At 37.2% G+C, this 14,994-nt stretch overlaps 1 protein-coding gene across 3 annotated transcripts in view; it reads left to right on the forward strand.

Annotated features, from left to right (window-relative positions):
- Window positions 1-14,994, forward strand: part of LOC308190633 (uncharacterized protein) — a 288,343-nt gene that overhangs the window by 15,106 nt on the left and 258,243 nt on the right. For all 3 annotated transcript variants that reach the window (XR_013947386.1, XM_080582248.1, XM_080582249.1), the window contains exon 2: window positions 11,019-11,097. Coding sequence is in view for 1 of the 3 variants with exons in the window: in XM_080582249.1 (XP_080438375.1) it covers window positions 11,019-11,097 (79 nt within the window). In the remaining 2 variants the exon portion in view is untranslated. The remainder of the gene's footprint in view (window positions 1-11,018; window positions 11,098-14,994) is intronic.

The following is a 14,994-nucleotide window of genomic DNA, read 5'->3' on the forward strand; positions in this document are numbered from 1 at the left end:
AAAAATAATGAGATGATTACTATGAACAGAGAGTTGTACTTTTTAAGCACCCCTTCACTGGTATCATTTTGTGCACACTTTAATTCAATTATTAACCTACAGAGATTTTATAAAAGGCCAGCTAGTACAAACAGTGAAGTGTTGGATTTTTTAATTAATAGACACTCGAACAGCCACTTCCTGGGTTTTGTTTCCCATGGAATTGTATGCATGCAAATGTTACATTTAATTGCCTGGTGTGAAAGCGCAAACCTCTTTTCTTAATTTTAATTAGGAAATATTTCCCCTTTTAAAGTGCACTGTGAATACTTCATGGCAGATAATCAGAGCTGAAACATCATTTGTTCTGTGCTTTCTTCAAATGTGTTTCTTTGATTATGAATAAACATACTACATTAGCTCCAAGAGATTCCGTGTGGGTTTGAGGCTGCTATTGCACTGGATTCTTTGTATATGGAGATGAAAATTCCTGAGACACAAATTACTGGAACAGAAGACATGATGGAGAAATAATATACAAGCAAATGAACTGTGTTCTTGCAGACGTTTGGCATGCTGACTGTTTTTATTTTTTTTTTCTATAATAGGTAAAAATAGATGTAAAGTAGAAATTTTATCTTGGAAGAAATAATGATATTTGTTTTATTAAAACTTATATTTCCTGATGGAAAATTAATTGTAATGGCTAACGTGAAGAGTTTAGTTTGCTGTGGCTTATAAGTCGTTGGTATAAAACCGGAACCATAGCAAAGAGGAGACAAGAGCAGCACCAAATGAAGATGAATAAGCCTGACTTTTGATAGTGGGGAGCAGTAACTGGGCATGATAAACATTGTCAGGAAACAAGTAGGAAAGGGAGAAAGGATGTAACAACAGCCCTATATCATATTGCCCAGAAAAGAAGGACAAAAGGCCTTGCATGGTGTGTGTATGGGGCTGCCTCATGCAAAAGCATCTCACTGTGGCTCCGCATTCTGTTGATTAAACTCGTGTTTAACAGGAACATTTGGAACCATAAAAACAGCAGTGCATAATCATCAGAAGGCTTCATTTACTTCTGGCATGAAGTTGGTTTTCAGTGGACCTTTCTGTGATAATTGATTTTTAAATTAAGAGGGACTATTTGTTTTCTTTGGATATGTATGGTCACCCAATATAGTAGTACTAACATAATATATAGCGAGTTTTGCTTTTATCAAATATTTAAGTATATTTAAGTAGGTTTGCACTCTTTCAGCCAGCTAAGCTTGATGTTTCATGGAAAACAAACATAAAAATGTTACAAATGTGACATGAAATTTACTTTCAGATTTAAACTAATATTCTTAGTAAAAACACATTAATGTCTTCTGTCATCTCTAATTATGACAGCAATACTATAGTATTTGTCTTTCGTACTATATTATTGCAGATTCTTCGTTATGGTCACTGTATGTTAATAGTGACCTTTTATTGGCAATTATAATGGGTATTTTTCCCCTTTATTTCCTTGGCAATACTATTAGAAGGCAACTGTGATTGCATATACTTTCAATTTACCTGACAATTGTTTTGTAAGTCTCCAGATATGCTGCTGCATGAGTGGCTCTTTCTTAAAAAGGCAAAAATAGTAATTTTTGGTTTTGAGTATCTTGTCATACTGCTGTGAATCTGGAGTTTTGGAGAAGTACTTTTTACCAGATAGCTTTGTTGCTTTCTCTAAACCTGCAATGGTGAAAGTCAGTAAGTAAGCTTTCTGCTTTGAAATTGAAATATTTTTCCTTTCTGGTAAGGAAAGGATCTAAGGATCCTAAGCAGGAAAGGATATCTCAGTTCCTTGTCTCCCTTTATTTTATTGATTACAGGCTGCTTGCTCATCTTGTTATGTCAGGTTTAAAACTGAGCTTTAAAAATTCAGTGGTAGCTGTATTTTCCTGAGATGAAATCATGAAGACTTTCATTTATTTCTTTGCTATTAAATTCCTATTCTTTTAAGTTTCCTTAAGAAAATTACCTTTTTCTTCTCCAAATAGTTGTATAGATAATTGATCGTTACATTTATGAAGTAAATTGATAATTGATCGTTACATTTTTGTAATAAAAATTCTGAATATAAAATATAAACAGTGTATTGAGATTCTTAAAATTCATATGAAACAGGAGAGAGAGAGGTGCAAACCAAGAGGTAGCAACTGACATGGAAGAAATTCATATTACTCTAATGGTGTTAGAGATGGGTTTTGAGGATAAAAGTCTAAGTTGGCTTCTTAAATGACACCAGACATAAAATGACTGAAAAGTTTGAAATGGCAGGAATAGTTTATCTTGGCTACAAGGCCAAGGTGTGCTACAAGGCAAGACAAGATCAAGAAAGATACTTCAAATGTATTTCACTCTTGGGTTTTGTAAAATAATTATAATAATAAAATGCAAGTTTAAAATAAGTCCATCATGTCTCACACAGGCAGTGTGGGCTATGGTAAGCAGGTGTAATTATACAATCTTAACTAGCTTCTTATGATAGACAGTTTGCTTGCAACCCTACTAAGAAAAAAAAATGAAGTTGTCAAGCATTTAGTCAAAAGGGCTTGTGATGTTCTTGGGAGGCTTCACAATACAAAAGGGCACAGATTTTACAGAGTGTGCAAGAGGAAGAACTACAGCCACCACATGCCATCTCAGCAGGAGGCAGACTTATGAGCTTCACACGTCTCCTGAACCAACCTCCTAAAGGAAAATGCCACTTTTGATGGTTCAAGTGCAAGTCTTATGTTCACCTGGGTTAGGACATCGGTGGATCAAATCACTTGGTTTCAGAACTGGTAGAATCCTAGGGCGAGTGCTACTTTGCCAGCAGCATCAGGGAAGTTTTTGTTTTCTTTTGTTTTGTATTGTTTTAAACAGCAGGCCCCACTGATAAAAATTGTCAGTGGGAAGACATTTTCACACAATTGGCTTGCCATTCCTATTATCCTCTAGAGGGCTACTGCATGATGTTTATAGATGCACGGGCAGCTTTTGTTAGTCACCAAAATAATGGTGACATTAAGTGGTATCCACTACCCAGACATCCTTTGACATTTACATGTGTCAGAAAGAAAAGAACAGTTGCCTAAAGCAAACAGCTCTCTTCTCGCTCCCTGTGGACAAATAAATAAGGAAAGGGATATGGCTTGCACTGTTCGTAAAGGTCAGCACTACATCTGATTATTGGTGGGAGCGTTCAGTCAAATTCCTCCCTTAGGACACCTGGCTGCTGCCCACAGCTACTCTAGGTACTGGCGGTTTTTATGTCAAGTGTGTCTTTGTCCATGCTGCCGTGACACTACCGAGGAGCCTGGCAGGTCTGGGGGGTTCTTAGTGGTGGGTTCTCAGTTCTCACTACTCAAAAGCAAAAACTATTACACAGTTCGAGCAGGACAAATTAATTGTCTGTTAATCCCGTATAAAGAGCTAATAGTTCTGTGAATCAGCAGTAACCCTTAAATAAACTTGAACTGTAGCCTTTGTTAAAGGACCATGTCATCATGCTAAGGAACTGTAATCACCAGTGCAAGAAATATCTGTATCTCTGTAGTGGAAACAGCAGCTGCTGCTATTGATTAAAAATTACATAACTAAAGATATGCCTCTGTCAATGTGAAGCTTCTTAGGATTTAAGAAACAGAATCACTCCAGGTTTTGAAGCTCTGGAGTGAAGAGTTAACTTTACAAAATAATTGTAGCTAAAAATATCCCTGCCAGACCCACCTGATAGAGCACTCGTATAATCACTGCCGTGCTCAGACTGTACTCCATCCAAGCTGCTGTCATCTATCTCCTTATCCTAGCTGGGCTCTCTGGAGGGGGTGGAAGTGACAGCAGCAGCCCTCACCCCGTGGTAGAGGAGACGTATCCTTGGCCAGCACTGCCTGTGCCCCTGCCTCCACACCAGGCGATGGCACAGGCTGGGGTAAAGTCACTGAGATGCTCAGAGGAAGGAGGCACCTGGATCGGGACCTCTGGGTCTGCGAGGCTCCTGGAGGCTGTGTTCTGCACTGCATTTATAATGCATTCGTTACAGCAGGTTTCTTCATGAGTTTATCATCCTGGAGTCCAGGTTAAATGCTAAGAAAGGACAGATGCTGCAGCCTGTGTTTGACTGACTGAAACGAGACATGCAACGGCTGGCACACCAGGGTTGTCAACATTTTGTCTTGCTTGTGTCCTGCAAAAGACGACTAACTTCAGCTGCTCTGATCAACTCTTTGCCTTTTGCATGTAGTACTTGATAGCAGTCATCAGAGGTCAGAGCCAGACGGGCTGGTGGGTGCCCGCAGGCTGGCAGGGCCTGTTCCCAAATGTGTGTATGTATGTGTGTGTGTTGGGGTTCCCTGGCCAGGTCACCCCACAGGACGAGGGGGAGCACTGACAGCTGAACTCCAGTAAGGGTCCCGGCACTTGCAGTGTTTCTGCCCAAGCCAAGTGCTCCAGGTGATAAAAATCTGGTGATCGATTCTGTCAGAAGCTGCCAGCAGTTCAAGTGATTAAACCTGGGCTTCTGCTGATTGCCAGTTAGTACATAAAGAGTGTCAAGGTAAAAGCTGAGAAATGTCGCAGCACTATTCCTAGATCAAAAGATGAAAATTTGGGAGGGAGGGTATCAGGTATGCTCCTGCCCTGCTTGGTCTCTGGCAGCAGTTTAAATTCTTGGCTTGTCCTGGGCCTGTGCCCTGCAAGGGGCAGCCATCTGCCCTGGGCCTTCTTCCTCACAGGTCTACCTCAGTTTCAGGCACAAACCTCCCTGCCCTTGGGAACCCGTGATGAGTGAAACTGAATGATGATTTGTGTAAAATGAGTGTCTTCCTTGTGAATAACAAAGCTTCAAATGTTAATATGTAAATATGATATCTTACTCCTTAGGCAGCTTTGGGCCCTTCAAGAGGTGAGCTCCTGTGTGTCTCCCTCCTGCTCCTGCTGTACCAAGGTAACCTTAACCTCACCATATACCCTTGTGTACCAGGAGATTTCTTCAGAAATCATGATGGGAGGAGGGAGAGAGAAAGTGAACTTGGTTGGCTGAAGCAGCTTAGTAGGCTCTTTGGGGCACTAAGCTACAATTGCCCAAATTAACTGATCAGGTATTGCTACTTAAAAGAATGGGGACAGGGGATAAAAGGTCACGTTATTGAGGACTTGTCGTTTCTAGCTGAAAGACAGATGGGAATCACAGAGGGATTAATCACGTTTTCTGTGAGTGCTGAAATGCACAAATAGAGTAAGTAATCTGTGGAGAAGGACCCAGCAACAGCATTGGGAAGACTGGAGCATTTAGCTTTGAATGACCTCTTAGTAGGCTCTTCATCTGTTGTCAAAAGGGCCATAAACTCTGAGTTTATGAGAGTGCTTCACAGAGGGAAAGGGGAAAAAATTAAAAAAGAGGTCTAAAGACCTGTTAATTCTAAATAGTTGTTTTAGTCGTAGTGAAGCGTGTTTTCTGTCCTTCAGAGCTCCTAGTGGAAATTAATTCAGTCCTATCACAGTGCATGTCCTTTTGGCATGTTAGTCTCTTAATCTCTCTTAGAGCTAGTATTGTTTTATGCCCCAGTCTTAGCTTTTTTCCCCTAACATGGCCACCTGATTTCACCTAAATCAGTTTATTTTTGTGCCAGTATTACTCTACAAGCCTCATAGCTCTTCAGGTGCTGTCATTCTAAAGATGGATGTTAAATAAGCTCTCCGCTCTTACCTTGAAAGAACTGGAAAGTCTTGTAAATTCTACCATCCATTTTGGTGCTATACGGAAAGATGCAAGAAAGGAAAACTACCCCTCTTTGATAGTTCATTGAAATATATACTGCACTATGCCAACAGCTGCCATTAGAAGTCTGCAGTCCATGGTTCAGAAGATCTTTTAATAAACTTCTTCAGAAATACTGTGTTTTTGTAGGCTGGATTTGTCAGTATCTAAACTTTTCCAGAACAGATACTCAGCAGAACAATTACAGAGCATTATAATTTAGAAGCAGAAAGGAAGGTCAAGAGCCTGCGTTAGGAAAATAATTCTATAGTTTCTATTTGATAGCCCTTCTGTGATGGGGAGGAAAAAAAAAAAAAAAGAGAGAATTGCATTGTTTGCTCATGTCTAAGGATGGGGAATCGTGAAGATAATTTTAGGAAAGAAAAAGCTAATTTATTACTTGGCAACTAGAATTCTCTTTAGTTTCTCTGCAGATTTGTAATATCAATGCTATTGATATTATTTCTTTTTCTAAGGTATCTCTTCTTGTCTAGTTCTTAGGCAGGGGACAGCAGGACAAACAGATCTGAAGACAGACAGCCAAATACGCCCCCTTTATACTTCTAAATTTACTATACGCATATACAATAGACTAGTTAAGGGCACGATACTGATGGATAGCTGCAGTCAAAATGCGGGGTTTTAAAAAAAAAAAACCAGTGGGAGTTTCCGTCTGATTTCCATTTTAAGCTGCCAGAGATGTTAGCTGTTTTCTGGTCTTGTTCTTCATCTGTCAAAGCTGCACATACTGTCATAATCTCTTTCTCTACCTCTCTTTCTCTTTTGCTCTTCCACTTCAGCTTTTGGAGATAGCCTAGTTTACATCCTTCACATATGTGGGAGCTGATTAAACCAATGAGCTATACTTTATTCTGGTGCACTTGTATTTATTTTTTTGTAGCAATCTCCATGTTGTTCCTTACCTAAAAGCATCCTCTATATTTTGAAACAAAAATGGAGATGTTTGTGCTTTACTTCAGCATAGACCACCTTGTTTTTCTTTAGAAAGTCTTCACTATAATTAGTCACACAGTCTGGACAGCTACGCAGAAAATAGTTAAAATAAGCAGACAACTTTTTTCACTTCAATGTACAATCTTTATGGTTCTATGCAGACTTGGCTATTAAGTCTATATTAGTTTCATGCTACTATGTCAGTTAGTTATTTCATTAATCATAGTTAAATAGCTATTAAAACTCTTCAGATGCTTTCTGATTTTTCTGAGGAGTATCTGTGGTTTTCATTAGATACTTATGGTATATCCAATAAACAGTATTGTGTAAATTCAAGGAAATGTCACTACTAATCAGAACAGTAGCATAACAAGGAGCCATAAGTGAATTACAAGATGTGACATGCTGGAGATTGTCGATAGCTGAAAGAGATAGGGATGAGTCAGGAGTACTAACCAGTTTTGTTCCTATAATCCTCTGTCAGACACATGGACTCCCCCTTGCATCCACAGCAGCAGCATCACTACGGTAGGGAAGTACCAGTCCACAGTGACTGAAGTACACAATTGCTTCAGTAGGCCTGTTAAAGCAGTATTACACGCCTGGAACATCCTGCGCCTTTGAGGTAATAGATAACAGTTTAATAACAGTTCATTACTAAGATAAATTACTTAAATTTTCCCTTCATTTCTGTGTTCCCAGTAGGCTATGTCATCATGGCAGTGGGGCCACATTAGGGTCTCAGTGACAACAGAAAGCTACTACAGAATAACTTTATTTCTACTGAGGAATTGCAGTGCAGGGACTAAATGGCTCAATGAACATGCAAGTGTGAAGAGTCTGTGTGGGACAGTTTCTCACAACAAGGCCACCTTCTGATATGAGAAGGTTTTGCTTGGGAAAACATTTATTTTGAAGTTAAATTACTAAAGGTGTGTGTAAATTAGAATATCGAGTTCATTTTATTAAAAACTTAAAAGGTTACATTCAAGTCTCATTTCTCATGTGGAAAAATATTTCTCAGTAATTCTAATATTTAGTGGTGAGCCTGATTAGTTTATAGCGTTCTTCCATGGCTTTGTAAGGACATGGTCAACTGCCTACAACCTTGTCTATCTGTTTATTGCCAACTACTTTTTCAGGCTGATAACTCTTATTTAGGAATATTTATATGGTGACACCTAGTGGCTTTAAATTAAATGCTTCTTGTTGATAGCCAGTGACCTTGTGTCATGTCCATTTCTGGGAAGCAGAAGTTTGAATTCTATGGGAAGTCTACTCTCTTAAATGAACAGGCACCTGTTTGATTCATGATGATGTGTGTTTTTTTTTTGTTTGTTATATTAAAGTGTATTGATGTTAGCAAAGCCTGAACTGAGTATAAAAACATTCAGACATCTTTTTCAAAGCCCATATTAGAAAGGATATTTATGTTCTTCAGTATTTATGTTCTTCTTTTTATACTATGTATTCTACTTTTCAGAAGAGTAGACGTAGTAAGATCTGATGACAGGCCATTGACTTATAGGATCTAATATTTTCACATCCAATAATTAATAGGGTGAAAACACAAAGAATTTAGTTTGTTCCTCTCTTTGGGAGACAGTTGTCTTCCACTTCTGGTGAAAGTAAATGTTTCATTTGATTCAAGGAGTAGGCAAGTGTATTGCGTTTAAATAGATTCCTAGAAAAAACATTCACTTGAGCCTATTGAAATTTAGAGGTTGGTGTACATTTCTGAACGTTTTTGAATAACTGAATACTTTTTTTCGGATGTGAACAACATACTAAAAAGGTCTCGGGTATACAAGCTATCTCAATTATAATGAAGGCTTGCTATAGGTAATAAAATGAGGGGGGAAAAAAGAGAAGTAAAAGAATGTTATGAATATTTACACGCAAACTTACCCAGAAAAGTAGTAGGTTCAAACAGCTTTTATTGTGGATGGAGACTGTATGCTGGAAGTCTAATTGGTTTATTATGTTAGTGTTGCTGTGGTTTTAAGGGCAAAAATAATTACTAGACAGATAGAAACAGTATAATAAAACACATTTATTAGCTAAGAACTGCATTATCATTGAGAACTGTTTAACATTTACAGTTTTTTTTTTTTGTATTGTACTACAGGAAGGAGCAAGATAATGATTACAGTGATCGTAACTTTGTATGTTTGTTTTATTTAACTACCCCTTAAAACTATCTTTATTTTTATTTATTTATTTATTTTTTTAGGGCAGTGTAAATATTCCCCGTTTTCTGTTTGAGCCTGAGTTTGAAAGAAGCCCAGCATGAATTCTTCTAAGATAATACTACAGATACAGCATGTGCATTTGGTACCGGCACTTCTGAATACTTGGCCAAGACTAGGTCAATCAGCTGGCCTTCTAAAACTGACTTAACCCTCTACCAGTCTTGCCTTCCAAAACTCGTTTTTTCCCCCAGATACTCACTTTAACACTGGGTAAAGTGATTACAGAGCCTTAGTACATGAGATAGTCTCTGTGTTTGTATTTATTTTTATTTTTTTATTTAAGAAACTCTATTCTCTCAAGTCTAATTGGCTGGAGCTTCTGAGAGAGACAAATCTGTATTTCAAATTAGTAAAATTGCTGTCCTTCATAATTTGTCTCTCATTTCCGTAAATAAATTACACTGATTCTGAACAAACCACTACATATAATCTTCAGTTACCATTTTGCTTCCTTTTGACATTACAGCATGAAAGTAGCAAAATAGCTACTTCTTTGTTTACTCATCAGCCTCATGTATGGTCACAGAGGAAACAGACTTACTACCTATGTTATTCCAGCTGTGAGTTGCTAGAAAGCCGTTTCCACAGAAGATCCAAAAAAGCAGAGCTTGCGTTTGACTCTAGAGGGGAAATTACAAAACAAGTTCCTTTCAAGGTTACATGCTGTTGTTCATCATTATGCTAATGGAGAATCTTTTATATAGAAATAAAAACACTTGAAACGCATAGTGACTGACATTCCTCCATTTTTTTTTTTGGACTGAAAATGCAGTATGAGAGTTGTACCTTCTTTTCTTTTTCTTAAGAGTTCTGAAAAAAAAAATCAAACAAACCTTATTTTACAACAAATTCATTGAGGCTTCCTGGATACTTCCTAATGAGAGAAGAAAACAATGTCCCTTAAGAATCTTCTAGATTGTAATTATTTTCAAAAATAGCTGAGAAATCACTCCTGTGAAATAGTAGGCTCAATAGCTTATTGATGACTTTAAGACTAGTAACAAGCTCTGGATAATATTATTTTTTTTCTCAGGGAAAATTAAGTTTTTTATATGCAGAAATTTCTAAGGAGGATTGTTTATATCACCTGGGTAATTTAAAGTCTCAATGAAAGACTGAAAATCAGCAAACTTTTAGCTCATGGAGCACAGTAATTTACTTTACACAGATGAAGTTTTTTTAACCTGTAATTTTTGATTTTCTGCCTAGAGTGATCATCATGGTCTTCATGAGAAGAAAACAAACAAAACAGGCCATTTTTCCCTCCACAAGTTTACTGCTCATAGAACATAGTTTTGTTCTGATGAAGGCAAAATCTGTGATACTGATCCAAGCTTTAGTTAATCCTTTTTGCTTCAGAGGCACTACCTTTCATAAGGCTGCCATTTCTCCCTTTCAGACTTACCCAGTTTCCTCCTTTTTTTCCCCTTTTTTTTTTTTCTTAGTATCCTTGTTTTCTAACTACAGCTTCTGAATACTTACAGAAGATTTTATATGGCAGCTATTATCTCCACCTTGCCGTAACTTAGCATAAGACTTGGACACCTCATTAAAATGGATGTATATTTTCAACATAGAACAGTGTTTTTTTTTTCTTTGATATTCCTGATGCACTTTGCACCCGTGTTAGCACTGTGCAAACCTTTCTCCTTTTCTGATAAAGGAGAATCAATCAATTCTTCTATCAGCTGGTGACCTTACACTTGGTGTCTTTCCTCATTGTTTCACTATCCAGTTTTGGCCAAAAGTCCATCCTTAGGAGCTATCCTTTCCATTTTGCCTCAAAGAATGTTATATGCTGCAAAGAATGTTATATGAGTAAATTGGTAAAATTATGTATAATGTCATGAATCTGATTTTTAGTTTTGGAGTTAGGGGTTCTAAGGTAAAAAAGAGTTAGATTCGACAGTTTCCAAGTGATTTTTCACCATCTTTTGAGTCTGAACCTTTATATTATGTGTCTGGTTAAGTACTTGGCTGGAATGGGACACAGATGGGCTGTCTTTGAGATCTGAATTTTACCTTTATTTTGCTTTTCTGAATCATGTTTTCAGGTAGATTCTAAAATGCCTCAGTGTGATCAACTTAAGCCAGTACCAATGCCTCTTCCGTCAACAGATTCTTCAAATGACTGTAAGTTACTTAACAACCTTCTTTCCAGACTCTTGTTTTCTTGTTGGAATTCAGTTTTGCTAGATCTTTCCCTCTTCAATGTATGGATAAGCGTGTATGTGTGTCCGTATAGAACTCTATTAGATAAATAGCCTCCCTTGTTCTATACTGCCAGCTTTGCAGGCAGGGCTACCATTACCCAGCCAAAATAAATTGTTTCCTTGGCAACAGGAGCCATGTAAAATCTCACAAAACACTTCGTTTGTTTTCTACTCTGATTTCATTCTGCTAAAAGCTGGAAAACTGGTTATCTGCTTCAATGTCTGACTTAAAATAGGTGAATTATGGTGAAGGCATATAGTTGTATCTCAAGACCCATGGTAGACAAAAAACCTGACAAGCACTCAAAAGTGTTTGACCCTTTTCTAGTTATTGGGATTAGCATTTTACCAACAGAGTATATATTTTCATCACACCTCTCAGGGAAATCTTTGGCAGTCAGTGACACTATTTAAACTTGAAAAATCCAGCTAGGTATAGTAGAACTTTCACAGTGTGAAATGACAATGCATTACTGACATTACAGCTCTGCTGTCACCCTTAGGCTTTCTCGTCATCCAGAATTCATAATTCATAAAACATAGTAATATAAAAGGGCAATGTGCCTGAGTGCTTGGGAAAATTACTGTCAACTTCTAGTTTATAAATTTTTAAAATTATACATTTTCTTGATTGGTTTGACTCTTACAAAAAAATGAGTGTTTTTTTTTTTTTTTTTTTTTTCATTTTCCTTCCTTCCCTCTTTTAAACCCCCTACTAATCTGCAGTTGGGTTATGTCTAATAAAATTAAGGTCTCGCATACACTGTGCCATTATTGCCAGTCTCTGTGGTACTATTTCTTGGCTACTACTGTACCTCAACCTCTGTTCTAATTATTGTCCTCTATTGTAAAGTATTCCTATTAACAAGTTTGGGTATGAAAAGTAGTTCTATTAAGACAGCAAAGTGTATCGCTAAATACATTTCTGAGAAATTAGCATTTCTCATGTGATGTACATGTTACCTAAAGCTCTTAATATAGTTATTGGTATTTGTTCTCAGAAGCATCTTGCTTCAGTAAAGAAATATAGTTCAATCTTTTATATATGCTGGATAAAAGCCAGCATAATTATGTTTTGTGGATTTTCTGCAGGCATCATCATTATTATTTATTATTTCTTCAGTCATGCCCACCATTTTGCTAAATGTGCTTTACTTATTACTGTGAGAGAAAAGGATGAAATATGTCATACATTTCATTCTAAGTTTGGCAGACATAAGATATTCCTTAAACAAAAAAGACGTTTTGCTGACACAATCAATATATTTTGCTTATTCTGATTTCAGTTCCAGTCATAATCTCACAGCTTTATAGTCAAGCACCTTCTGTTCACAAGCAGCTAGCTCTTGATAACTGATGTACTCATGAAAGCACTAGTTTCCCTATCAGCAAGTGGGGTACCACTGTTTAGAGGATTGATCTGTATGACCTGGTAATTGAAGGGGTGGAGGGAAGGGGGATGGGAGTGGGTGTCAGATCTTAACTTTCAGAAATGGGTTGATCCCCTGTTCATAGGCCTGAACCCAAATCCTATTGATTTCCTGTAAAAAAAGTCAGATTCCCGGACTTTGATGTTATGAATGCTGTCCACAAGACTTTTAGGGTGGAGTTGGTGACAAGTAATGGCTAAACTCTTGGGTCTCTATGGTTTTACACAGTCAATTTAGAATCTCATTTTGACTACTGCAGAATATGAACACCTAAAACAGCATTTTGCTCATGACCATTATGTTGACAAGTTGTGTTTCATTCTACCTGATGAAGTCAGTCTGAACTGCAAAGTGTTAGAGAAGTACTTGCAGAAGGTAGCTAAAGACATTTTTATATGGGTGATATTTCAGCACTATCAGATAGTGTTGTCCTCTAAAAATTTTTTCAAGCCTCATCCCTGTGATGGCATGAATCTCTTACACTACTTGAGCCAAAAGCATCATAGCTACAATAAGATTACAGATAAAATGTTTTAAAGAGTTCATGCTATTACGTTGATATTCAATTAGGCCATTGTAACTCTTGGAGATCATCATTAAGCCATAAGGCTCTTCATACTGAAACAGGCAAAATTAAAACTCTTTGGTCTATGTCCAGGTTTACAAAATTTCAGTGAAGTTCTGGGCAAAACATTCATACAGAAACCTACAGTGAACTTTTTTTCTGAGCAATTCTAGCCCAAGTTCTAAGCAATTCTAAGCAATTCTGAGCAATTCTAAGCCCTATTAGTATGTTTGTCCATCTTTCTTATTTTTTGGAGATCTTTCATCTTGTCCTCCACGGGTCAAAGCAATAAAGTAGAAGTGTAGACCTCACATAGAAAGAGCAATGATGTCCTTCTCTAGAATAAAGCTCGAAATGGAATGTAGCTCCAAGAATATGGTTATGAATATGGATACTTATGTAGACAGTGCTTGAAATCCAGATGTTTGATGGACATGGTCATGTTCCACGTAGTCAATGAGAAGTAGACTCGATTTCTCTTCCAAGCTGAGTGATCTTGTGGGGCTTTTTGCAAGTTTCCTAGGTTGTCACGGGAGACAAATGCAAGAGAATAGTTTATGAACTCACAAAGGCAGGGGCTTATAAAATCAGACTCTTAGGTCATGTAAAATGATGAAAAATACATCTTCTACACATTACTTTGGAGTTTAGTTTCCCAAGTCATGGATAGCAGGATAAATTTTCAGGTAATTAGAAGTAAGTATCAAGAAGAAAATGAGATGGAAAAGTGAGTGAAATTGATAACAGAATTTAAAAAGGGAGGTTGAACTTCTGTTGAAAAGGTGTTCAGAGATTTAAATGTGCAAATTTGGACTAAGAGTCACCAATGACTGTATGTCCATCTTTCCAAGAGAGAGTTACAGTATTTAATAGTACTCATATAACAAAACAAACTAAACAAAGAAATGGCATTACTGTCTTTCCCCTACTCTTTTTCTGGTTTCCATTTTCTTCACAAGGGCCATGAATGTTTTCTAGAAAGATAATGTAAAAGTGCTCTTTTGAACTTCACTGGGTCTTGACTCTTATATTAATATAATTCTGTTTGTAGAACTAATAAATTACACTTTATTAGCCTTTATTTTGGGGTATATCCTGAGTGACATGTTTATTCTGCTACAATGATAGATACCATTTTAGCACAGAGATGGTGAAAACTGGGAATGTAGGTGTGTGCTTCATTATATCCCGTCATGGACAAGTTTAGGCCTTCTGTGCCAAGAAGCATTCCTGAGTCTCTCTGTAGAAAGAACCAGAGAAAGAATAGCTTCTCAAAGGATGATTTAGAGCACCTAATTTAGATCGCCTTCTGGCACACTCTCTCTATAAAGTTTCTTTTCACTGAGTATCTGAAAACGTTTGGAGACTATCCTTGTAATTTCAGGTATATGAGTTGGTTTACATAAGTCTAGATGGGGAATGGGCTGGGCGGTGTTCCCTGTTTTGACCTGTGAACGGCATTTGACCAAGAAAATTTACAATACGGTTTTTCTAGACTGCTTTTTACTTGGTATCCTGAAAGTCTTTGTCCCTAGATAAGCTTTTCACCTAACAGCTGAACTGATAGCAATTGGAGTACATTAATATACACAACGCTACAACGGTATCCCAGATCTGGGGCTTGTATGACTTTTTTTTTAATATGACAATGCAGTTCATCAGTAAAATTAAAGATAAAATAATGAAAATCATTTTCATTTGTGATTTTTGTATCATCTCTACATAACTATAAATGGGAAAATAAAAGCTCCAGCCAAGTTCAAAATTCTAAGTTACAAGAAATTAGAAGGAAATATGTGGATAAAAAACAGAATAAATGAGA

Source organism: Anser brachyrhynchus (assembly GCF_964034855.1).
Source record: "Anser brachyrhynchus genome assembly, chromosome: 2".
NCBI classification, from domain to species: domain Eukaryota; kingdom Metazoa; phylum Chordata; class Aves; order Anseriformes; family Anatidae; genus Anser; species Anser brachyrhynchus.